Source organism: Sturnira hondurensis, unplaced genomic scaffold (genome assembly GCF_014824575.4).
Source record: "Sturnira hondurensis isolate 20B ecotype Veracruz unplaced genomic scaffold, ASM1482457v3 Scaffold0004338, whole genome shotgun sequence".
NCBI lineage: Eukaryota > Metazoa > Chordata > Mammalia > Chiroptera > Phyllostomidae > Sturnira > Sturnira hondurensis.
Window position 1 is genome coordinate 181,444 of NW_028076969.1, and position 26,935 is coordinate 208,378.

The 26,935-nt window shown below is 38.3% G+C and overlaps 1 protein-coding gene across 1 annotated transcript in view; it reads left to right on the forward strand.

Moving 5' to 3' along the window:
• GAP43 (growth associated protein 43) overlaps positions 1–26,935 on the forward strand; it is a 109,436-nt gene that overhangs the window by 49,838 nt on the left and 32,663 nt on the right. Inside the window, exon 2 of the mRNA XM_037045537.1 lies at positions 8,765–9,377. Within this exon, the coding sequence (XP_036901432.1) occupies positions 8,765–9,377 (613 nt within the window). The remainder of the gene's footprint in view (positions 1–8,764; positions 9,378–26,935) is intronic.

Genomic DNA, 26,935 nt, shown 5'->3' on the forward strand with positions numbered 1-26,935 from the left:
TATGCAGCGAGTTATCTGGGTGCTGTCCATTTGCATGCTTTCTGATCACTAACATAGTGTGACACAGTCACTTAACTATAAATAAACAGTTTTGGAGCCTCAGCCATGTTCCAACACTACTTCAGCTACCAAGCTTTTGAGCACTGTACAAAACTGAAGGGCCTTCTCTCAGAAAATTTATAGTGCAAGGGAAGATTCCGTTAATAATGAAATAAAATGCCAGGTGATTCTGGCACGAAGAATGAAAAGCAAGGTAAGTAGATCAAACGTGACGATATTTCAGAAAGACTGCATAATAGAGGGGATAAGGAAGGTCTTTCTCATTCATTTATTCACTGAACGAACTTATGAAATACGACTGACTTAGAATGTAATTTATGAAAGATGTTTAATTTAAAAATATATTAACAATCATTATTCAGTATAGTAGGAAGAATATAGTAACTTTTTTATTTTTTAAAAGATTTTATTTATTTATGCATTTATTTATGTATTTATTTATTTTTTAGAGAGAGGGGAAGGGAAAGAGAAAGGGAGAGAAACATCAATGTGTGGTTGCCCCTTGCATGCCCCCAGTTGGAGACCTGGCCCACAACCCAGGCATGCGCTCTGACTGGAAATCAAACCAGAGACTCCTCGGTTTGCAGGTCAGTGCTCAATCCACCAAGCTACACCAGCCAGGGGAATATGGTAATTTTTAAATAAATACTTGTCATGTCCTGTATTCCTAAGTGTCCAACATTAGTCATTTCACATATCTTACCTGGAAGGAAGACAGTTTTCTGCCAGATTTCCTGGGCTCAGGCTTCTCTTTCTTCTGGTTGGCTCTGAATGCTTTCTGCAGCAGCTCAGACTGTGGTTTGCTCTTGGGAACTCTCAACAGAAAAGAACTAACTGTGATAGTGATACAAGGTGCTGTCTGTTTGGTAGGCTACCTTTCTATCTTTGCTCAGATGTGTTGGCTGCCTGCTGCTCTCCCCTTCTTTCCATTTGTTAATAGAAGAAGTCTCACCGTCCCTCTCATGTCCTTGTGGATGATTTTAACCATTTAAGCAGCTTGGTATGGAATCCCTCCTTTTTTGTTCCCAGCTCACTGGTGACTAAAAGCACAGAGACCTCTCAAAGAGTGGGGTTTAGTGTCTCCCTTACTTTGCTTGCCTTTCCCTTCTTTGAGCATGACACTTGTCGTAGTAGTGAACACTTGCACAAGTAATGAACATTTGTAGAGGTAGTGAATAGCTGTAGAGGTAATGAACACTTCTAGAGGTAGCAAACACTAGTAGAGAAGTAGTGAACAGTGGTAGAGAAATAGTGAACACTTGTAGAAGTAATGGGCATTTGTAGTGAACAGTGGTAGAGAGGTAGTGGACACTGGTAGAGGTAACAAGCACTTATAGAGGTAGTGGACACTTGTAGAGGTAGTGAGCAGGCAATGTTTATCAGGATCTGTTCTTGCGCATCAAGAGTGGAGCCCCTTCCTCCCAGAGCTGACTCTCAGCACTTATTTGCCTGGGCATCAGTGACTTTGATCTTGATTCAGTCAGGTGACCTATAACTCTGTCTGACATACCTAGACGTTTTCTGAAAGAGTTTAGTCACATTATTCTGCCCAGCGTGTGCCCTGATAGATCGACCAGCATAAGTATATGCCTCATTTCAAACCTGGGCTCCTTCTATCCCCAGTATAAGAAAGGGAACTTCATTCCTTGAATGACTAAGAAACTAGTTATCCTACCATATGACTTTAGACTCCGGGTTCATTATACAGAAAAATGTAAATAGAGAAAAGGGGAGAGTTTTCAGTAATCCCCCATAAATATTTTCACCTGTTTTACTAATGGAGAAGCAGAAACATATTTAAAAATAATTTTATTGATATGACCGTAATGACTATAACCAATCCATACATAAGATGAATATAAGCCCATTGCTTTATCTTAGATTTATTGACATTTCCGGGAGCTTTTAAAAATTGCTATTATCATAATGTAATTTCTATAGTTCTGTGACCTCTCTTTGTCTGATCCCTGCTCATTCATTTTTCATAATTGGTTTTTGTGTTCAATCTCACCATATGAAGTCAGATAATCAGTTAGGTATTGGGGAAACATACTTGCTTTAGTCAGATGCTTTTGAAATCCATCACTGAAAAATAAAGGATTTTAACAAAAATTGACAAAATATAATCTAAGATGTTGCCTATCATCGTCTTTCTGAAAAGGCAATAATTGAGATGTTTAAATTTGGATTTATTCAATAAATGTTAATAAGCATCTACTTTGTATCAGATGCCATCATAGAAACTGGAGATTCAGCTTTGAACAAAATAGAAAAAGCATTACACTGCTGACTCTTGTCTTTCAGAAGGCATCAGTTATAATATTCCCTTTGCCTCTTCTCTATATCTGTCTCTGTGGGACAAATAGAATTACAAATTTACAAAATAAAAATAACTCTTTTGAATGAGCACTGAATTCTCCAGTATTACTTTATACTGTGTTGAACTTTCCACCTCATATTCTTTTGGAATCACATGAGATGTACATGTTAAATAAATAATATATGAAATTGAACTAAAGACCTATATCTTGATTACTTAGCTATTATTTGAAAAGCTAACATTACCATTCCAATGTCCAATGTGGGATATTTGGTTTTCTTATATTTATGTCAATCAGTGAGCATTTATTGACCACTTATTATAAAACTTTGAGCTGTAGCAATATGCTACACCCTTCAATTGAAAAGGAAAACCAAGCTTCCTTACTACCATTCTGCCAGGGTTGACGAGATGACTCTTGATGTCTCACATTCTCCTGTAGAATTGCTTATTTATCATATATTTGTGCCCTCACCTACCCAGGAACTACAAAAGGACTTTGCACCAGACTGAAAACCGGAGTTTTAAAAAAGTGGTGACATATCTTGGCAAAATCACAACAGTTTCATTGCTTCTGCCTGCACCCTGCTCCCCACCCACTCATATCATAGTTAGATCTTTAAACTGGATTGAGTGTTGACGGGACCCTGGGTATCTCAGCAGAGTGTATTCATCTTTTAAATAACACCTTCTTCCCTACAACTGCCCAGAAGCATGAAGGTAATTCATCTACCAAACTAGAGAACACTAGCCCCTTCTCCTTTCCCTCCTTCATAAGGGCCATTTCACTGGATTTCTGATCTTTGACTAGATTCAAAGAAAGCACAGAAGCTTCACTATGAACTTCTTTTTTTATTTTTTAAAGATTTTATTTATTTATCTTTAGAGGGGAAGGGAAGGAGAGAGGGAGATAAATATCAGTGTATGGATGCCTCTCATGTGTTCCTTGCTGGGAATCGGGAACTGGCCTGCAACCCAGGCATGTGCCCTGACTGGGAATCAAACCATGATCGTGTGGTTCGCAGGCTCATGCTCAATCCACTGAGCTACACCAGCCAGGGCTGAACTTCTTTAATACTTAGACATTTTTCCTAAGGTACATGCTATCAACTATGCTTAAAATCAACTAAGCTTAAACATAGAGTAAAATTTTCTTATGCAAATTTCACCTCAATAAATTATTAATTAAAAATAGAATAAGTCATAAGTAGATATCTGCCAGATTATATATATATATATATATAACACTCTGGTCATTTTCCCTTATGGGCTGCATAAGATTATGATAGGCATGGAAACTATAATGTGTTAAAGAAAACTTTGTTTAGAATATTTCCAGCCCTTAAATTTTCCTTCCCCAAAACACTTTTTGCTCAATCAAATTAAAAATATTTGGTTTACTAAAAATATTCTTAGAAGAATTAGTATACATCAAAAAATGTTTAAAAAACATTTACTATTCAATACTGCTTAAGAGAACATTGAGGTATTATAATAGTAGTATTTATAGCTGGCAGAAGTAGATACAGAGCCAAGTTTTTCAGTGCTCTGAAGGTTGAAGTATTCCTATGATAATTGGAAAATGTTAAATGAATTGAGGTGTCCCAGTTGAATGGATGATGTTATTTTAGTTCTAAGAGTTAGGCATTCATGGATTTCTGCCTAAAGTTCTTTTGTAACATAAAGAATAAAAACCTTTGGACATCTTTGAATGAATCTTAAATTGTCCACTTCTCCTTCCTCCAACCAGAGTAACTATGTTGGATATTAAATAACTGCTACTTATTTTTGGCTTTCTTATCTGTGATTCTTAAATATGAATGAAAATCATTGCCTTTTCATCTAACGAATTTAGAAACTTGACTAGGTTCCAATATTTGGTACCCTCCATCCTCTTCAGACCAACATTCATCCAAGATTCTAGCCTTGGTTGAAAAGTAAAGATTTCAGAAGAAGAAAGGAGTTCAGCCAAGTTGAAGGCATAGGTAGATACACTGTGCCTCTTCTCATAACCAAAAAGAAGGAAAGCAACACACTTAAAAACAAAAAAACAACCACAACTGACAGAAAAGTGAACTGTATGGAAGTCTGAAAACCAAGGAGTTAAAGAAGAAACATTCATCCAGACCAGTAGAAAGGGTGGAGATGGGCAGGCGGGGTAGAGAGGACTCATGGCAAGGTGGCAGCTGGTGGACTGGGTGGTCCCACATACATGTGTGGATAAACCAGGAGGAACAACAGGGGAGGGAGACAGACCATGCAACCCAGGTTTCCAGTGTGAGGAAATAAAGCCTCAAAACCTCTGACTGAAAAAACCTGTGGGGGTTGCAGCAGTGGGAGAAACTCCCAGCCTCCTAGAATGCATGCAAAACCACCCACCCAGGAATCAGCACCAGAAGGGCCCAATTTGATTGTGGGTAGTGGAGGAAGTTACTGAAAGCTGGCCAAGAGCCAAGCAAGAGGCATTGTTCCCTCTTGGATCCCTCCCTCACATACAGCATCACAATACAGTAATGGGTTGCCCTGCCCTGGTGAATACCTAAGGCTCCACCCCTTACTGTGTAATAGGTGCACCAAGGCAAAAAAAAAAAAAAAGGACCCAAATGAAAAACAGATCAAAGCTCCAGAAAAAAAGTAATTAAGAGATAGCCAGCTTATCAGATGCACAATTCAAAACACTGGTAATCAGCATGCTTACAGAAGTGGTTGAGTATGCTCTCAAAATAGAGAAAAAATGAAGGCTATGAAAAGTGAAATAAAGGAAAATGTGCAGGGAACCAACAGTGATGGGAAGGAAACCAGAACTCAAATCAATGGTTTGGAGCAGAGGGAATAAATAGACATTGAATCAGAACAGAATGAAGAAACAAGAATTCAAAAAAAATGAGAGGTTTAGGAACCTCCAGAACAACTTTAAACATTCCAACAGCCGAATCTACAAGGAAGGCCACAGTATTGCAGGTCATTGAAGCAATAAAATTGGCCTTGGGGTTGGGTGGGAAAGGAGAGGACCTGGGTTCAAATACAAGTTGAGGCACTGACTGACTCACGCACTCTATGAATTTAGGCAGGGTAACTTTTCACGGCCTTTTGTGACCTTTTCTTTCAGAAACTGAAAAAGTTGTGCTAAATGTACTGAGTGATCTCTGGTTTCCCTGGGCTCAAAACTCGTTTGTTGTATGTAAGCTCTTGTATTTCAAGTCAAGGAAAAGTCTATTTGGCCTAACATGTTAGGGTTCTCCCCACAGCTACTCATAGGAAAGGTTCTCTTCTTCTTGTCATCATTCTACAATATACATGTATTCTCAGTTCAATCACTTCCAGTACTGTGAACAGAATTATGCCAGAAAATAACCTCTAGTTTAAGCTAATTAATAGAATCAATTACAGGTTAAAAAAAAAGACACACACTATCTGGCAATTTTTACCTAATATATATTTTTGTCTCTATATGTTCAATTACTTAAATCTGACCTCATCTTAGGCTGATTTCTTCCCTCCACTTCCCTCCTCCTGTCCTTCTCATCTCTTCCCCACTCCTTTCTCATCATCTCTTCTCTCTCCCTTCCTCCCATGCCCTTCCTTCCCTTCTCCCCCTTTCCTTTCCCCTTTCTCTCTCTCTGTCTCCATCTGAAAAATTTGTAATAGTTGTCTTTTTTCTATGTAATCCAGTGTTTCTATATCTCTAATGGTGTCAAATGGTCCAGCCTGTTCCTCCAGGCTGAGCTATATGCCCATGGATTACTTTGAGCACCTCTTTGGGTGTATCTACCCAGCTGGGCACCTAGCTGTTACAGAATAATAACACTCCTAAATCTGGTCTTTCAGAATTCTTTTCTTCCTGCACACCCCTTTCTCTCATGTTTCTTTCATTCCTGGACTGTTTGGGTGATCCCACAATCTTGGCACCCAAATGCATGCAGTCTGAGCCTTTCTATACAGTCATTGTTAACATAGAGGCTGTGCACAGAAGCTTAAGTCCTAATCATTTGGAAAGTTAAAGTGGTGGATGAACTGAGAAATTGAAGTGGGGATGGGAGCATTGAGAGGAGCTGTGCCATTATCCGTGTAAAGTTTCTTTCTTTATATCACTCAGACTCTCAGCTTCCTTATTTTTATGTTGCCCATCTTTGAGTTTCATCTCTTTTGCTTTATATTCTTAAGAGGGCGGGGGGAACTCTACTAGGGTAGCTTTCTTGAGTTATCTTGAATTTTCTGTACACCTGCCCACTCTGAGATAATTGGTGTGCCTACTTCTCAAGGAACAGTATTTGTATTAAAGAATCACTCGGTGTCAATCCCCAAGTACAGATGTCTTGTCATGTGTGATGGCACCTCATTCAGAGAACTCAAGGTACAGTAAAATAAATTAGCAACATCTTAGTTCCATGCTCCAGTCAGAACTGTTCGTTTGACAGGGTCAGGCTTCTGTCTCTGAGCAGAGCGCTCCTGGCAGACAGCTGCTCTCCTGCCCCAGAACGTGGTGTCAGTGTCCGAGGAGGAGCCGCCAAGGGCAGCAGGATGGGGAAGGCGGTAATGCATCAGCAAATTGAGCAGTGTGGCATCAAGGTGCTGGGAAGAGGGAGCAGGTTAGGCCTCTGCAAAACGTTTTTCATCCACGTTTTCTTTCTTTGTGTGGATACCCACACAGTTACCTGAGGAAGAAGAAAATCTTGTCCTGAATTTTTTTGGAAGATTGTCAGTTCTGCTTTTACTCTCACATGTAGCTTATTTTCAAACATACCTTTGTATATCCATGACATGTTTTTTTGTGATTTATCAATGTATTTATTTTTTTAATTTTAATTTTTATTTAATTCTTGTTCAAGTACAGTTTTCTGTCTTATATTCCCAGCCCTGCCCCCCCCAGTGCTCCCCACCTCCCTCCCATTTCCGCCCCCCACCTTAGTTATTGTCCATGTGTCCTTTATACTTGTTCCTGTGAGTCCTTCCCCTTTTCCCCTATGATTCTCTCCCCTCTCCCCTCTGGACCTTGTCAGCCTGTTCCGTATTTGAGTGTCATTTATATCCATGACATGTTGATGTAGCTACAAAACAACAGGCTTATATGTTTGTCCAAATTATGTCAGTCAGGCCTATGTCATGATTAGCTGCATCTAGGTCACTGGGGCAGAGCTGGTATGATGTACCATTGTCTTGGCTTGCTGTGGCTTACCTCCTAAACTGGAGCGAAGGTCATGGTCAGGCCAAGGTAAAGATTGGGGCCAACCACAGAACTTGGTACATAACAAGCATTTTATTATCGGTTTTTAGAAAGAAAGTTGCTGCATTGTTCACTGTTGTATGGAACAATGTTCGCAAAAGTTATGTATTCTACAGTTGAAGGAAGGAATACATGGAGACCATAAGTAACCACACTGGGGCACCATGGTGAGCAATGGAGCTACGTAGAATTTGGGTTCTTGCCTGTATGTTTCTTTCCATGACTATACCTTCTATCTCTATCCTGTGATTTAATTTCCTTGTGGAAAAATGTCATTTGCAGCATGTTATTTTGTAAATGTTATATCAAATGATAAAATTTTGTATTATAGTCTCTTGCTTTTAGTACTAGAATGACTCTATTGATAATATTCTAAAACGAATTTTAGGTTTAAATTGCTTGGGAGTAAGAGTTTGTGATTTGAAATATATGCTGTTTTATCAAAGGTGGAAATGGTGGGGTTTTTTTCTTTTCTTTAAACTCAAAGAATAATGGCCATTTTCTGTCTTTAAATTGTGAAGATCTAGTGTGTTGATTACTGGTGTTGGACCACACACAAGGGAAAGCACAAATCATTTTGTGACTGGCATTCTGAATCGTCATATTCTGAACAAAAAGCTCTGGAACTCCTTTGCAGTTTATACTGATAGAATTTGTTGTCTAAACCTTGTCCTGAATCTGTTGATTTTCTCGCTAGACTTGAAGTCTTAGGGACAGAAAAAAGACCTTTCCATAATATTTTTTGAATGTGAAGTTTTGCACAGAGTCGATCTTAGAAACTCTGAAAAAGCAATGTCTTTCAGAGTTCTTTAATTAAAACATAGGGTGAATGTGCTGTGAATTGCCAGGATCCATCTGTAGAAATGCTGGTTGAAGTTTGGCAATGAAGAGACATTGAGCTGGGGAAAGAAATGCAAATAAAATAATACCAGTGGTACTGCAAGGCCAAAAGGACATGAGTTTTCCATAGAATAATGTGTTCTCTGCCCAGTCCTCCACATGGACAGCGGAGGCTTCATTTGAATTTCCACAGTATTGTTGGTGTGTATGCTTGGCACAGTATAAGACATTCACTAAACATTTGTTAACTGCTGTGAGCTGAAGGGAAAAAAAATCACTCCATCTCTCCTTTCTCCCCTCACTCCCTTCTCTCCTCCAAGGTTGAAAAAAACGATGAGGACCAAAAGATTGAACAAGATGGCATCAAACCAGAAGATAAAGCTCATAAGGCTGCGACCAAAATTCAGGCTAGCTTCCGCGGACACATAACAAGGAAAAAGCTCAAAGGAGAGAAGAAGGGCGATGCCCAAGCTGCTGAGGCTGAGGTGAGTGAGAAGAAGGAAGATGTCCCTGCTGCTGGTGGTGCCGAAAAGAAGGAGGGAGAGGGTTCCACTACCACCGAGGCAGCCCCAGCCGCTGGCCCCAAGCCCGAGGAATCCGGCAAAGCAGGAGAAACTCCTTCCGAGGAGAAGAAGGGGGAGGGTGCCTCTGATGCTGGTGCAGAGCAGGCAGCCCCCCAGGCCCCTGCCCCCTCAGAGGAGAAGGCCGGCTCTGCTGCGACAGAAAGTGCCACTAAAGCTTCCACTGACAACTCGCCGTCCTCCAAGGCAGAAGATGCCCCAGCCAAGGAGGAGCCTAAACAAGCCGACGTGCCTGCTGCTGCCACTGCTGCTGCTGCTGCCACCACCCCTGCTGCAGAGGATGCTGCCACCAAGGCGACGACCCAGCTTCCAACGGAGACTTCGGAGAGCAGCCAAGCCGAGGAGAAGATAGGTGAGCAACAGTGAGGGGTCAGAGGCCATGAGAGAGGTAGGGGTCACCCACAGAAGCCTTGGGAAGGCCAGGCCATGTGGGCCAACAAGAGAAAGGGAGAAAGTGTAGCTTAGACGGCATTGTCAGGACATTAAGGAAAGCTGTGCTTAATTCCCCAAAGTGGCAGGATAAGAACCAACACTGGCCACTTGTATTCCCAAACGTCTCCAAGCCTGAGAGAGAACTCTGCCAGGAATAGAATAAGCTGGCAATTATCATATTAATTGGATTGGCATAACAAGTAAAACTAGGTAATCCTAGTTTAAAAAATATTCTGTGTGCGGGATAGACAGTTTAATTATTAATTACTGAGGCCACATATATTTTCTGAATGGGAATTAGCCAGTGTGAGGATTTGGCTCTAGGAAGTGTCTGTTGTTAGTACAGCCAACTTCTTATCGATTCAGATCATCTAGTTTGTGAATTTCCGGTAGCAAAAACATAATCTCAGACCACCTTTCTCTTATCCCACAATATGTTACTGGGCATTCTCCCCACCATCAGTTGGTGAGTAGTGTGCCTATCTGTGTTTATGCTCAGAGAATGCTGATCATACCACTAACTGGGGTCATACTAATTAGGGAAATATTGTCAAAAACAAAAGAACCCCCCCAAATATAGACTATATTGTGAAGTTAAACATAAATTATCATTTTATTACAGAAGAAACTACTTCCTACCATATGTATAAATAGTTGTGGGTTGACTATAATTACTGAAATGTTCTGGATTTTCTTTGGTTAAGAGCTCTTACTCGAAAATCATAGTGTTTTCACTACCATTACCAAAGAGCCTGTGCAGAATTGAAACAGAGCATTCCCAAAGCAAGATAAATGTAACAGACTCTTACCTCTGGAGACTGAACCCATCCCTCACCCCATCCGTTCCCCAGTGCTGAAAGAAGTCAACAGCCTCCACCACCCTTTTCACTCTTGAACACCCACAAAGACCTTCAGGGGAAAGTTGCTTCTGTGACAGTTTAAAAGATGGGTTTACTCCTTTAGAATTTCATGAACTTAACGCATGTGTCCAAAGACCCAAATTTGGACTGGACCACACTTTGTCTTGGGAAAGGACTTATTCAATGAGATTGTTTTGGGAAATGTTTGACAGCTGACCATTAGATTGAAACAGTAATTATTGGGAATTTGCTTTTATTTCTGTTTTTCCAAATTAGATACTGGAGATGAAGGATGATTATTTTAAATATTTTCAGTTCAACTTCTGTCATCTCACCTCAAAATTCTGTAAGAGGCCAGATTGTATTATTAATAGCATTCTCCAGCTCAAGATAAATCACATGCTTCTTTCTATCAGTGACTCATTTTCAGTCTTTATTCTAACTACATACCTGCCTCAGGGGCCAGACTTTGGGGTGAAGAAGATGAGAATGTTTTTCCTGGACAAGGTAAGGCGTGTGGCAAAGAATGGGGTGCTGGTTTTAATTCACTCAACAAAACAAACTCTGTTAACTACTTTTCTTTAGATTAAAAACTTTACACTCAGATATGATGGCTAGAAATCATTTTGCATATAACAAACAGGCTACCTACTGCATATTTTCAAAAATCTTATAAGTTAATTATGCTTTTAAAACAATAGAAATTATTTGACATTATTCAGACCATATTTTTAAACAGGGATTTCTAAAATTGTGAGCATACACAGAAAATCATGATGTGATTTTAGGTATATAATGATGATGTAGATTAATAGAAGAAGGACTTCTTGAATCAATGAAAAGTATAAAATATATATTTTAAGAACATTTTTTATTATTTTTCAAGTTATGGTAATTCAAATTAATTAGTAGAGTATTTTATGTAGTACATGCTGAATAAATGTCAAATAATGAATGAATAAAAATGGACTGGATTTGATATATGGGTAATTTGTTCACTGGCTCATACAATCCTCCTGCAACCTTGCTTATCCTACTTGTTTATTTGATTAAAAATGTGCCTGGTGAGTAAAAACAAATAGAGATCTTGCTCTGTCCTAAATTTTACAAGTTCTGGCTGAAAAATATCTCATTAGTTTGATGTTATTATGTTTGTTTTAAAGGTAATTGAAGGTGTAAGTACAGTTCAACTCGAAGGTAATCACAAAGGCCAATTGTTTTACATTGTTTCTGAACTTTGGCTGAGTAATATCCTCTGGGTTAGATCCTAAAATGCTGTCTGTAGCTTCTCTCTGGAATGATGTATCTATCAGCCTTGCCTGCTGTGCGTAATGGGCACAGATTGCCCATATATAGCGAGTTCCATGGAATCATAGAAACTAGAGGTGACGAGGAGAGCTATCACAGTGTCTCTGGCCCAAATTCCCAGAGGTCCTCTACAGCACTTTCTTCTATCTCCCATTGGGTTTATTTCCAGTCCAGGGTAAACTAATATTTCCAGCTGGGCTCTACTGTTTGGAAATGGATGCCAACCTTGGGTTGCCTGGAGACATGCAAAGAGGTGATCTGAGAGGGTGGAGTGGGGTTGGGGCAAAAACAAGTCAAAAGAGAGAATTCAAGACAATAATTCCATCAAAAGGTTTAGACCAAATCTGATCACTGCTTTAATATATATGGAAATGCTTTGTAAATAATAAATATGTTGCTTATTTTACCTTGCTACCTCCCTTCCTTTTTTTCTTCCATTTATATAAACTTTTTACTGCGATAGGACTTGGGGTCACAAAGATGAGTGAAGTACGGTTACTGGTCTTGCACAGTTCTCATTTGGAAGGGGGGGCGGGATGAAATTCAGAGGGTGGTGTTGAAAACATTCACAGTAATAATCTCAACTCAATTTGATTTGCAAACAGATATAGGGTTTCTCTATGTCAAGGCACTGTGGCAAATAATGTGAATGAACCGGTGATTTTTGCAGTTTGATACATGCTATAAAAAGAGGTTTTACATAGTGTGTGTCTCCATAGCTAAATTACTAGCCAAAAGAATAGCTGCAAAATTTAGTTTCTGGAATGGTAATTATGTGTAAGAAAGTGACATTTTCAGCCCATCTCTCTATTTGGGGAAATCGTTTTTGTTCCCCATAACAATGTTTTACTAAGGCCCATAGTAACCACCTATAACATTTTTCTCTCTCCACAGTCTAGATCCCCTTCCACTGAACTCTGTGATAGATGTGAGGTTTCCCAAGGATATTTATACTTATTTGGCAGGGTGCCTCATAGGCAGTTTTGATTTGAAATGTGGTTTCAACCACTTCCCAAATTTATACACTACTCGTAAAGAGTGAAATTTGGATTTCTAAAGTCCATAAATGCTGTCTATAAAACACGGACAGCTGTCAGAGACTCAGTGCTGCTTAAACACTGTTGATTATTAAGCTCTTATGGTGCACTTTTATGTTGCTAGAGTAATCATTTTTATTGGCTTTTCTTGACAATGATCCAGTGGCATTTGACGGTACTTTTCTTGTACTTTTACATTCTGAGATTGGGAGAAAATAAAATAGGCTTTGTGCCCACAAGCATATTCATACACAACAGGGTCATACTGATGGGCCTCTAAATCTTCTCCTTAACTTCAGCCCTGCAGTTCTTGACCCTCTTTTAAAGTGCTCTGTTTTATCTCAATTCTCAATTGCATTTTTTCTTTATCTTATCAGTTGTGACACTTTTTAGTTATCATTGGAAAATACCACCTAGGACTTGCCCTGGGTAATTTCTGTCCGGCATGCCCAGTAAGATAACACAGAGGAAAGAACCCTGGACTAGAATGAGGACACCAGGGCTCTAGTCCTTAATATTTCTACCACACAGCTGTGGGGTCTTAAGCAAGCCACTGCTCTCTGGTCCCCAATTGTCTCATCTTCAAGAAGAAGGGCTAGGATACTTGGTTTTTAAGGTTTTTCTTCAAAGGTTAAAATAAAAATTTTCTATATTTGGTGGCCCTTAATGAACATTTATTAATTGGCAAGCCCTGTGCTAAGAGCTATGTGGAGATGATCTCATTTAACCATCATAACCACTCTATGGTATAAGTGCTGCAATTTCCCTTCCCCTTTTACGGATGAGGGATCTGAGGCTTAGAGAGATGGTGGTTCCTAGTTGCTGTCAAGAGCTAGCAAACCATGGGAACAGAATCCCGGCTGCCTAGTTACAGAGGCCACGTTTTAAACCCTGACACCACAAGTACTATTCTGGAAGAAACAAAGACAAGAGAGATGTTAAGAACCCCAACATTGTGTCCTGATCTAAGAGCATCCCCCTCATTTGTATAACTGGATACTGAAGATTCATTTACAGATGGGTGTCCAGTAACTAACCATAGTTCCTGGTCATAAAGGCCTCAAAGTCCCATCACCCTGAAATGATAGGGAATATTAAATAAGTTCTGAGTCATGGGTTCTTAGCTTGAAAATACTTCAAGTACTGTTTTATTAGGCCTAAGAGAGCTGTAAAGATCAGCTGAAATAGATGTTTCTTAGCAAGAAAACTACTGACTCCATTAAATATGCGGGGAGAACTAAAAATGAGAAACTGCAAGTTTCAGAGCTCAGTCAGAGGAAAGTAATTTCTTGATTCCAGGTGATCCCTACCCTAATTTGGATTATAAAAATTAGTATCTTAAAATTCTTGTTCATATCCCACCAACCTTTGGCAAGGTGTATTTCCAAAGGACCCTGATATCTTTATATTTATAATTAAAATGATATAAAGAACTTATTGGACAGATTGCAGAGCAATCACTACCTCTGACATTAAAAAATCATAAGCATGTAAAAGATAAGATGTGTTTTAGAATCAAGAAGCTCATATTGTGAAGACTTTGATCTGTTTCTTTCATAGCTCATATTAAATAACTACTGTCATCTAATAAAGAAATAAGTAAACAGAAAGACATGTAAGTAACTTCTCCAATTTCAAAGCAGTAGAACTATATTTGGGACTGAAAGTCAAACAATATTTCTTAAAAATATAAAACATGTTTCAGATGCTATGTTCACCAAATGTTTTTTTCTTTTTTTCTCTCTATACACACGTGCACTCACATAGTCCCAGAAGGAGAAGGAGAAAGAACCAAAGGCAGGAAGTGTTATTACACAGTCAGTCCATTTGGCTACGCATGGAGAGAGAGCAGAGCACTCAATGTAATGGACTAAAAGCATTGTGTGGTCATCACTTTCATTTTGTGCTCAGAGTGATAGATGGCTTCATTAAATAAAGAATGAAAAGCCTTCTGTAACCATGCATAAAAGGAAGGGAAGAAGGAAGCCAATGGTGCTGTTTAAACTGCAAGAACTGAGCTCTTGAAGATCTCCCAAAATGATGTCGTTTATAGCATGCACATAAAGAAGGGGGCAGTTTGAAAGAATATATAAGTTTTGTGAGCTCTCTTAGTCATGTTTAAATTTTGCCCATAAAAAATTACTGAATTAGGTGCTGAACTTCAGCTAATTAAGAAATGTTGAATCTCTTCTTTCTTCAAAAAACCTTTAGCTAGTTTTTTATCTCAGAGCAATAAAACTTGGCTCTCTAAGCAAACAATTTATTCTGGGTTCTTAAAAGGATTACCCATAAATTGTTTTCATAAGGATAATGAATATGATTATGTTTTTAATTGATCCAATATCTTATAGGATGTATATAATGCACACATTCTATATTTTCAGCATAGAAGACTAAATACCATTTAAAATCAAGACACCTAGGTTCTCATTCAGACTCTGCAAATGATTTTAGGCCAGTTTTGTTCACAAATCTACAAGGAAATGGGGAGAGTTAGAAGTCGAGACTGAGGCTCTCTGATGAAATTTATGATATATGAAAATTAAAGTCCTGCTTAGGCTGATTAGTGGAAAATAGTCCAGGAAGACTTCTTGGGGTAGAGGTTACCTTAACTGAGTCTTGAAGGACAAGAAGTAGCTAATGAAAAGGGATACTTTCTACAAAAAGCAAAACACACACACACACATGCACAAAAACCTCATTCAAAAAAAATTTAATTCATCGCAATTCAGCAGTAGCTATTGAAGATTACCCATTGGTAAAAAAAAAAAAAGTAGCTCCATGCTATATTCTGTTTATTGTTGAATCCCTTGAACCTATAACAATAATTGGGACATAAGAGATAGTAAATATTTGATGAATGAGTTAAGAATGAATGACCAATGTTATTATAGTAGAGAAAGTCCAGGAGACTAGATAAACTTCAGCCTTTGAGCCCTGGCTGGTGTTGCTCAGTGGGTTGAGTGCCAGCCTGAAAACCACAGGGTCATGGGTTCGATTCCCAGTCAGGGCACATGCCTGGGTTGGGGGCCAGGTCCTTGGTGGGGGTGTATGTGAGGGGCAACCACACATTGATGTTTCTCTCCCCCTCTCTCCCTTCCTCCCTCCCTTCCTCTCTGAAAATAAATAAATAAAATCTCTAAAGAAATATTAACTTTTGGGCAGGCAAATTCCTTGAGTTCTTTGGGTCTGAGTTTTTCCTTCATAAAACAAAAAATGTTGGACAGAGAATCTCAAAATCACCACCATTTCAACAATGCCCACATTATGACACATTATAAATGTATATGCAAATTCTAAGTGACAAGGGGAGGCAGACACTTGCTAAATGGAAAGCTGTGCTGCCGTCCACCTTGCTGCTGTTTCAGAACTGGAAAGCCATGCCATTACTCGGGTATTTGTCAGGCTTGAGGCAGCCAGATTTCAAACCACTTAGAGCCTCAGAGACCAACAAGAGCATTTCGCATTATGCTTAGAAACATATTGAGAACTAGAGGAAACCAAGACTGCTGCTTTCTGAGAGCAGGTGATTAATTCCATTCCAACTCCATGAATGACCTGTGTGTGTGACTCTTGCCAGTGTGTGACAGGTACACCCAGGGAAGGAATGATCTGCCAGATTCCTTGGCTCCTTTTCCTTGTTTGACATGTTTAAGTAATCTTTACAAGGTGTTAAGAGTCTCCTGAACCTGCTGTGTCCCACTATAGGATAAATTGTTAATATGTTTCCAAATCAACAGTGTTAGGACAGAGACCAGAAAATAGGCTTTCCTATTTCTGTTGCCAATTCTCCTTTCACACAGACTATTAACACAATTTGTGTAGAGCTTATGAATCACTCAATCTACAGACCAGAGACGACATTGGTATAGGGGGCTGCACAGGTTTCCCCCCACATATAAACTGTAACTTGAAGCAATTCATCATGTATGTGATAAAAAGACAGACAGGACCCCACTTTGTGGAACTGTCTCCAGTCTAATACAAGGGCTAACAAAGCCAGAGTTTAGCAATGTGATTGCAGCATTCTCCCCATTGGTATAGTCAGATCCTCTTAGCAAGAACAGCAACAATGTAAGATTTCTGTTCCCCCTTTTTCTTCTTTAATATGGATGGCTTACTACAGTAGGTTGATAGGAGAACCTGGCTTTCATTGGAAGGAACAAGTCAGTGTCCTTTCCTTGCCAGTTTAAAAAGCAAGATGGTAAAAAATAAATAAAACAAAACCCTTTCACTTTCTAATTAGCTATTTATGCTTTTTACCCCAAATGAAAATCAGCCATTTAAGATGTACCACTGTGTTTTTGGGACATTGATAGTGGTATGCACACAAAATTAGTACAGTTGTCAAGCTACATACCACTTTTGAACTACTATGAGGAGAAACCCATCTCTATTTTCCTACTATGCTGATAAAGCAGGGGTTTGCAGGAGTGCCAATCAACAAATGACAGAATTGTTTTTCATGTTCAAGATTAGGCTGTGACTTTGGTACACATATTTATCACATCAGGAGTCTCTGTCACAGGGGTAAGTTGCAATAGGAGTCCGAACGAGCATTCTGCATATTTTTATGTAGCATAGAATAATATTTCCTTCTCCAGTCTCTCCCCGTAGCATTCATTGCAGTTATTGGGCATGTGCCCTGAGGTGTGTGATGATTGCACATGGGTGTGTGTTACAATATAAAAAACAAAGCATAAGTCATTACGATCTATGGTTTTATCAGATATCTGCAGTGATGTGTCAGTAAACTGGCTCTCTAAAAAATAAAAATAAAACAATAAAGAAAAAACATTACTCCAAACTCAAAAAGCCTTCATTTACAGTGTTTGACAATCTCTATGGTTTAAATATCCCAATGGCTGATTCCAAGCTACTGAGGAGTTTTCATTGAACACACAGTTGGGAAGTGATGATCTCAGTAGCCAATATGAGCCAGCTCCATCATACCCCAAATCATTATGCTTTAGTGATTTAGTAAACTTTTGGTAACTCCAAAATATGGGAATACTAATTATCAGCTCCCAAACAATGCATCAGTATAGAAGCACATACATATCTATTTAGAACATTCACCTGTTTATATGCATATGCATGTGAAGCCTTGAGAATTAGGTTTAACATTTGCAATGATTTCTGTTATGCATTGTACATTTATTAAAAGTTAAGGTAATGGGTAAAATCTGGAATTGTACCTGCTATCCAATTTGGAAAATAATTGTTACTGAAGGGATTAATCTATTGTACTCACAAGTCTGATCTGAGTTGCATGTTTTTGATGAGGTTTTATTTTTTTTTAAATTTTAAATTTTTTCAGAGTTGAATTCAGGATTGGGTTGAATTGCAAGCATTGCTCACTTTTTATTTCTATATTTTAATTTGACCTTTATTGTATTTTTTAATTAGTATTTAGTTCCCTTATACCCCTCTCCCTCCAGCAATCACTGTAGTGTTGTCCATGTTCATGAATTCTTTCCTTTTTGACCAATCCCTCCAACCCCCAGTCTCCCCCTGCCACTAGCTGTCATCCTGCTATCTATGAGTCTGTCCCCATTTTTCTTGTTAGTTCAGTCTGTTCATTAGATTTCACATATGAGTGAAATTATATTGTATTTTTCTTTCTCTGACTTGCTTATTTCACTTAGCGCAATGCTCTCCAGGTCCATTCATACTCTCACAAAATGTAAAATTTTCTTCTTTTTTATGGCCAAGTAGTATTCCATTGTGTAAATATTCTATAGATGTTGAACCCACTCATCTACTGATGGACACTTGGGCTGCTTCCATATCTTGGTGATTGTAAATAATGCTGCAATGAACATAGGGGAACTTATGTTCTTTCGAATTAGTGTTCTGGGTTCCTTTGAATATATTCCCAGAAGTAGGATCGCTGGGTCAAAAGGCAGATCCACTTATAATTTTTTGAGGTATCTCCATACTGCTTTTCACAGTGGCTGTACCAATCTGCCTTCCCATTAATAGCACAAGAAGGTTCCCCTTTTTCCACATCCACACCAGGACTTGTTTGTTGATTTACTGAAGATAGCCATTTTGACAGGTGTGAGGTGATATCTCATTGTGGTTTTAGTTTGCATGTCTCTGATAATTACTGACCTTGAGCATCTTTTCATATGTCTATTGGTCATCCATATGTCCTCTTTTAAGCAGTATCTATTCAGGTCCTTTGCCCGTTTTTTAATTGTTTTTTTTGTGTGTGTTTTTTTTTGGTGTTGAGTTTTGTAAGTTCTTTGAATATTAACTTCTTATTAGATGTATTGGATATGTTCTCCCATTCTTTGGGTTGTCTTTTATTTTGTTGATGATTTCCTTTGCTGTACAAAAACTTTTTAGTTTTATGTGTCTCATTTGTTTACTTTTCATTTCCCTGTCTGGGGAGATATATCCGATAAAATACTGCTATGATCAATGTCCAAGATTTTTGCTATGTTTTCTTGTAAGATTTTTATGGTTTGGGGTATTACATTTAAGTGTTTGATCCATTTTGAATTTATTTTTGTGTGTGGTGTAAGAAGGTGGTCTAGTTTCATTTTTCTGCACGTATCTGTTAAATATTCCCCAACACCATTTATTAAATACAATGTCTTGAGCCCACTGTATGTGCTTATTTCCTCTGTTGAATATTGATTAACTATGAAGGTGTGGATTTATTTCTGGGCTCTCTAGTATGTTCCATTGATCTATGTGTCTGTTTTTATGCAACTACATGATGTTTTGATTACTATAGCCTTATAGTATAGTTTGACAATAGGTAGCATGATCTCTCCAACTTTGTTTTTCTTCCTCAGGATCACTGTTACTATGTGTGGCCTTTTGTGGTTCCCTATAAATTTTTGAAATATTAGTTCTAGTTGTGAAATACATCATTGGAATCTTGATAGGAATGGCATTGAATCTATAGATTGCTTTGGGTGGCATGGACATTTTAATGATGCTAGTTCTTCCTATCCATGAATATAGTATGTGCTTTCACTTAATTGTGTCTTCAATTTTTTTCTTCAGCATCCTATCATTTTCCAAGTACAGGTCTTCTATGTCATTGATTGGGTATATTCCTAGGTATCTTACTCTTTTTGTAGCAATTGTGAATGGGATTGTTTTTTTAATTTTTCTTTCTGTTTGTTCATCATTAGCATATAAAAATGCACCTGATTTCTTGATATTAATTTTGTATCCTGCTACTTTGCTGAATTCATTTATCAGTTCTAATAGTTTCTTGGTGGAATCTTTGGGGTTCTCTATGTACAGCATCATGTCTTCTGCAAGTAAAGAGTTTTACTTCTTCCTTTCCAATTTGCGTGCCTTCTATTTCTTCTTCTTGTCTGATTGCTGTGTCTAGGACTTCCCATAATCTGTTGAATAAGAGAGGTGTGAGTGGACATCTTGTCTTGTTCCCAATCTTAAGGGGCATGCTTATAGTTTTTGCCCATTAAGTATGATGCTGGCAGAGTTACATGTACATATGTTCCCTCTGTTCTAACTTTGCTGGGAGTTTTTATCATTAATGCATGCTGGATTTTATGAAATGCTTCTTCTGCATCTATTGATATGGCCACATGGTTTTTATCCTTCATTTTGTTTATGTGGCATATCACATTTATTGATTTGTGAACATTGTACCAAATTTGCATTCTTAGAATAAATCCCACCTGATAATGGCATATAATGTTTTTGATGCCGTTGCTGTATTAGGTTTGTTAATATTTTATTGAGGATTTTAGTTTTTGTGTTCATCAGGAACATGGGCCTATAATTTTCTTCCTTTGTAGCGTCTTTATCTGTGTTTGGAATTAGGATAATGCTGGCATAGTAAAATGACTTTAGAAGACTTCCCTCCTCTTGAATTTTATGAAATAGTTTGAGAAGGAGAGATGTTAGTTCTTAGAATGTTTGGCATAATCTACCTGCGAACCCATTTAGTCCAGGGCTTTTGTTTGTTGGGAATTTTTTAATTACTGCTTCAATTTCACTACATGTAATCTGTCTATTCAACTTCTGATTCTTCTTGATTTAGTTATGGGAGATCTTATGTTTCTAGGAATTATCCATTTCATCCAGGTTGTCTCACTTGTTGGCATATAGTTGTTCATATTTTCTTATAATCCTTTGCATTTCTTTGGTGTCAGTTGTTATTTCTCATCTTTCCATTCTGATTTTATTTATTTGGGTCCTTTCCTTTTTTTCTTGATGAGTCTGTTAAAAAGTTTGTCAGTCTTGTTTATGTTTTCAAAGAACCAAGTCTTTGATTCATTGATCTTTTGTATCACTTTTTTTTTAGATTTCTATTTTGTTTTTGTTTTTTTTTCTGCTGTAATCTTTATTACTTCCTTCTATTCACTTTGGGTTTTGTTTTTCTTTTTCAAATTCCTTTAAGTGTGAAATTAGATTATTTGAGCTTTTTCTTGTTTTTTTGAAATAAGCCTGTAATCCTATGAAGTTCCCTCTTAGGATTGCTTTCCCAGTATCTCACAGATTTTGGGTTTTGTGTCATTTTCATTTGTTTTAAGGTCTCTTTTGATTTCTTCCTTTATCCCATTGTTGACCCATTCTTTGCACATTTTTCAGTGTCCTTGTGATTGATTTCTAGCCTCATAGCATTGTGGTCACAGAAGATGCTTAATGTGATTTCATTCTTTTTAAGTTTATTAAGACCTGTTTTCTGTCTAAACATGTGGTCTATCCTAGAAAATGTTCCATGTGTACTTGAAAAGTATATATATCCTGTTGCTTTGTGGTGAAATGCTCTGAAGATATCAATTAAATCCATGTGATCTAGTGTGTCATTTAAAGGCACTGTCTCCTTGATTTTCTGTTAGGAAGATCTATCCATTGAAGTCAATGGTGTAAAATCCCCAATTATGTATTTCTATCAATGTATCTCTGTATGTCCATCAAGATTTGCTTTACATATTTAGCTGCTCCTAGGATGGTTATGTAAATGTTTACAAGGGTTACATGTCTTGATGTATTGCTCCCTTTATGTTTACATAGTGTCCTTTATGACCCCTTACTATAGCCTTCACGGGTTTTACAGTCTATTTTGTCAGGTATAAGTACTGCTATACTACCATTTTTTCTTTTCCATTTGCATGAAATATTTTTTGCTTTGCTTTACTTTTACTCTCTGTGTATCTTTCAATCTGAGATGGGTCTCTTGGAGAAAGCATATAAATGAGTTTTGTTTTCTTACCCATTCAGCTGCCTTATGTCTTCTTTTTGGAGCATTTCAGCCATTTATATTTAAAGTGATTATTGATAGATGTGTATTTAGTGCCACTTTATTTTTAGGCTATTTTTTTGTTTTTAAATTTTCTCTTCTCCTCCTCCTTCTTCTTTGTCTTCATTTTTGTCTTCCCCTTCTCCTTCTAATAAGGCCTTTAACATTTGTTGCAGTACTAGTTTGGTGTTAACAAACTCATTTAGCTTTTTCTTGTCTGGGAAGCTCTTTATTTCTCCTTCAATTTTAAATGATAGCCCCACTGGGTAAAGTAACCATAGTTGTAGGTCTTTGCTTTTTCTTCACCTTGAATATTTCATACCACTCCCTCCTGGCCTGAAATGCTTTGTTGAGAAATCAGATGACAGTCTAATTGTTGCTCCTTGTATGTAACTACCTGCTTTTCTCTTGCATCTTTTAGGATTATCTCCTTGTCTTTAAGCCTTGTCATTTTAATTATGATGTATCTGGGTATAGGCCTCTTTGGGACCAACTTGTTTGGGACTCTCTGAGCTTCCTGGACTTGTGTGACTTTTTCCTTCACCAGATTAGGGAAATAATAAGCAGTTTTCAGTCCTTATTTCTTCAAATCAGATCTCAATCACTTGCTCACTCTCTTCTCTGGGTATTACCATGATGTGGATGTTCTTTATTACCCTTTATTTTGTCCAAAATATTTCTTAAGCTCTTCTCATTTTTTAAAAATTCTTTTTTGTTTTTGCTGCTCTGCCTAGCTATTTTTTTCTACCTTGTCTTCCAAATCACTGATTCAATCTTCTGCTTCATCTAATCTGTTTATTGCTTCTATTGTATTAATTTTTTTGGATATTGCATTTTTTTAAATTTCTGACTGGTCCTTTTTTATGGTTTCTGTCTTTTTTCATGCTGTTGAGTATCCTTACAGTCATTACTCTGCACTCGCTCTCTCTAATAAATTTCTTCCCTCCATTTCATCTAGTTCTTCTGGAGAATTCTCTTATTCTTTTATTTGGGGTCTGTTTCTTTGTCTTCCCATTTGGGCTACTTCTTTGTGTTTTCCACCTTAGTTGTTACACTGATTAGTGATATAGCTTCAAGCTATAATCAGAAGTCTGACTTAAGCTTCATAGGGTGGGGCAGAGTAATTCCTGAAGGAGGAGCTATTGCCACCCTCAGGTTGATGAACTTGGAGAAGAGTGCTGTCCCTGAGAAAGATGGCTTCTGTAGTATGGGGAATGACTCAGCACAGGGATTCTAGCAGCTGTTCCTTCAGTTGTCTCCCCAGAGCCACCAGTGCCAGTTTCCTCAAATGTCTCCAGTCTGTACTGTCTCCCTCTGCCAGAGCCCAGAGTAAGTGGCTGCACACAATTTTTTTGTTTTGGCTCTGTAAGAAGCTCTCTGTGTCTCTAGCTGTCTCTCCTTGGCAGACAGAAACCCTGCTGCTTTTCATAATTGCATGTTCTCTACATTCCTTTGCATCTCTGGTGCTGTAAGTTGGGGATCCCAGCTTAGGGTTTAGACCTCACACTTCTCAGGTGGAACCCCTGGGCTGCTGAAATATCCCTCTGGAATTTCAGCTGCCACCTGTGAGAGCCCAGCCAGTCCTCTCACACACCTCCTCCACACTGTCTAGGAGTTTCATTGTGGTGAAATGATTTCTTCTGTCTGCCTATGGTTATAAGGCATCTCTCCAGCTAGTGTTCAGTGGATTATTCAAAATGATTTCTCTGAATTGCTGACATTTTAAATTTCTAATGCAGAGGAAGTGTTGCTTTTTGTCTTAATAATTTTTACCAAGAATGATGCTTTTAATTCTAGGGAGGAACATTGTGAAATAGTGAATTTACAGAGAGTAGAATAAAAAGTTGTTATAATTCTCAGCATGGGTACCACTTGTTAAAAATATGCATATTATATATTGTCTATTGTATATTATATATTAGTTATATATCATATTATATATTAACCTTCCAAAGAGAGCTGATCCAGCTGAGAAAGGAATGGTAGGGGAAATGAAGATAGCTAGACAGGCTCAGAACTCCTTTAACTCTGTTTCTATCCTTCCCCTCTCAATGGACTTTCTCTGGGCTGTGAAGTACAGTTTGGAAATTACAAATTTAAGGAAATTTTCTGTCAATGACTTTCTACATGTGGCCAACAAATCACCAATGTCCAAATAAGTCCCCCTCACTCACTGTAGCTGTCCCTCACAATGAGTGCAGTTAAATGCCACCATGCTGACTGAGATAGGTGATGCGTATCATGTCAAAGGTCAACAGATCCTTTCTTATATTATAGTCTAGTTGTTTAGTCACAGGTGGGATTGGTTTGAGTAGCCTCTAACTGTGGGGTTAGGTCCACCAAACAATGTTCTAGTCTACTTTGGTTCTATAATGTTAAAGCCATGCAGAGTTAATTTATAAAAATGTTTTATAAAGATAAGCCCAAGGAGCTTTTATTTTATAAACCCTCGTTTTAAATGCCTGAATCAGTGAATTTGGATTAGGTTCCCTAAAGCCCTGGAATTCCAAGCACCTCAGGAGCAGCTTCTGGGTCTGGGGTTGTTTGGCAGAGGCCAGACTGGCTGGGACCCAGTCCTCCACAGTCACGCAGTTCTCTTCCCCCCTCAGTGACCCCTTCTGGACCTTGGTAAAATGTTGACATTTTAACAGGTAATTATTGAAATTACTGTTCTTAAGTAATTTTCTCAAGTAATTTAAGGCCATTTTCAAAAGTCCTTGAATTTTGGCATGATTAAAACTTAACAGAAGATAATTTAAAACTCGTATTTTTATTCAGGTGTCCACTCTATACTTGGCTCATATTGTTTATTTTTACAAATAGATGATATTCCCAGGTATATTATAGGAATTATCCAAATTCAAAAAAATGTATAGTATGAATTATAAACAAATGAAAGTTAGGTGACTCATTCAGGGATACTAATCAAAGCTAAGTAAAATTACTACATCCATGGCTTCTGGGTCTCTAGGAAAATGAAACAGTAATAATGCAATAATATTATTTAGTTCAAGTCCAATTTGCAACATAATTGTATGAATAAAACATTCTCTCTGATAAGATACCACTGAAAGAATTACATCTATATAATTTTGAAGTCTCCACAAAAGTAAGATTTCTAGGAAGTTAAAGCCCAAAATCTGTCTCTAGAATTCTGAAAAATCTGTCACCTTTCTCTCTCTCACTACTCATCCCAGTGGATGAAGGCTGTTTGTGCTTATCTAAAAAGGATGCCTAAGAGGAAAACACCCATGGATAATGGGGCCAGTTCTTATTTAACTCAACCGACCAACATTCTAAATGCCACTTGAATGATTAGCATCCCATGAAGCAACCCATTGGGATAAAAGGAGTAGATCCAATAATGTCATAATAATCTTAGGCTTAGGGTTTGAGAGGCTGCCACTAATTCTTTTAATTTCTCACAGACCACTCTGAAGACCACTCATACAAAACTACATACTTGTATCTCTGCATATAAATACCCTACAGAAAACCTCCCAGTGCTTACTTTTTACAACCCAAATGAAATCTAAGTTATTACCATGGACACAAGGCTGCCTATGATCTGACTTCTACTTGATCTCTCTGATCTGGCCATATACTTTCTTAAAGTCTCTGAACACACCAGCTGGGGGGCTTTGCACTTGGTTTCTCCTTTGATTTTCCCATAGCCACTTCTCATCACTTAGATCTCCATTTGGATGTCACTTCCTCAGAGAATTCGCTCCCCATTTACCAAAATAGCACCACTCCTGCCAACCCAATCAGTTCTACGTGGAGTTTCCATATCGATCTTTATGCCTAAAAATGACCGTATATCTATCTAAAGTGACTTATTTATTTCTCACTAGACTTTCCATCCCTTGAAGACAAGGACTTGGCATTCTTTAGCACAGTATCTGCAGTATTACGAATGGAGTCTGTCACACAGACCTCAAGGGATGTCCACTGATTAATTAATAATATGAATTTCACCTATGAAAAGAGAGTTCTTTTTATAAGCAGTTTGAGGAAAGGAAATAATCATTTCATTTTTCCAGTTAAAAGCCCACAAAAGGAGCTAAAAATGTTTCAGGCAACTGCCCATTTTTATTGCTTGCGACCCAACTCTTAGAGTTTGTAAATTAGAAGCTTCGTTTCCAGGACCTACTTCTCAACATCACCCAGGCACCCAGACACTCTGAGTCTTGAAGAGGATGTTTGGTTCAAAAAGGAAAATTTGGCTCAAAAAGGAAAATTTTCACACTCTGTGAAAATTTCACATGGACCGTGAAAGAAGTTTGGGCTCCTACGAAGAACCAGGTGGGGTGGTGGATAAGAACTTTTTAATGAAGGAAGAGAAAGGGGAGGTAGGAAGAAAGCATGGGGTAGAAAATGGGAGAAAGTCCAGGGAGAAGAAAAGTAGTATAGGACCAGAAATGGAAGTATTAGAGGCAGAAAGAATAAGGAAGGAAGTCAAGAAAGAGAAGGTAGAAAAGGGAGGAGAAAGCACGGGGCTGTGAGGGGCAGTGCAGAGCAGAGGAAAGGTGCTGAGCTGCGTACCCAGTGGGTTCCCTGTAAGCTCTGCAGTTAACACCTGTCTGGCATGGGCAGGACAAATGTACCTTCCTCTCTGGTCAAAAGATACAGTTCTTTAGCGGTCTTTCATCCCTAGCAATCTCTGTTCTTGACTTCACAAATAGCAGGCCCTAAAGGGCTCCTTGGCAAATGGATTTTCTGTCTTTGAGCAGGTCTAAGTGGCAGATGGGGCCCAGCTCCCTAAGGAGAGACGTACCCCTCCCCCTCTCCCTTCCCCCCCTACACCAGGCTCACTGCTGTTAGGGCCCTTCCGCAGTGTCAGTCTCCAGTCACCCCGTGCCTCAGCACACCAAAGAGAGGCTCTGCCTGTGCTTGCTACCAGGCAGAAAAAGAAAAGTTGAGTTTCTTTATTCCACAAGTTTAAATGTGAGTCTGTTTTCAAACAAATATGTTACGAGTTCCAAGGCACAGTTTCAGAAACTTTTTTTTTTTTTTACTTAGAATGCTCATATGG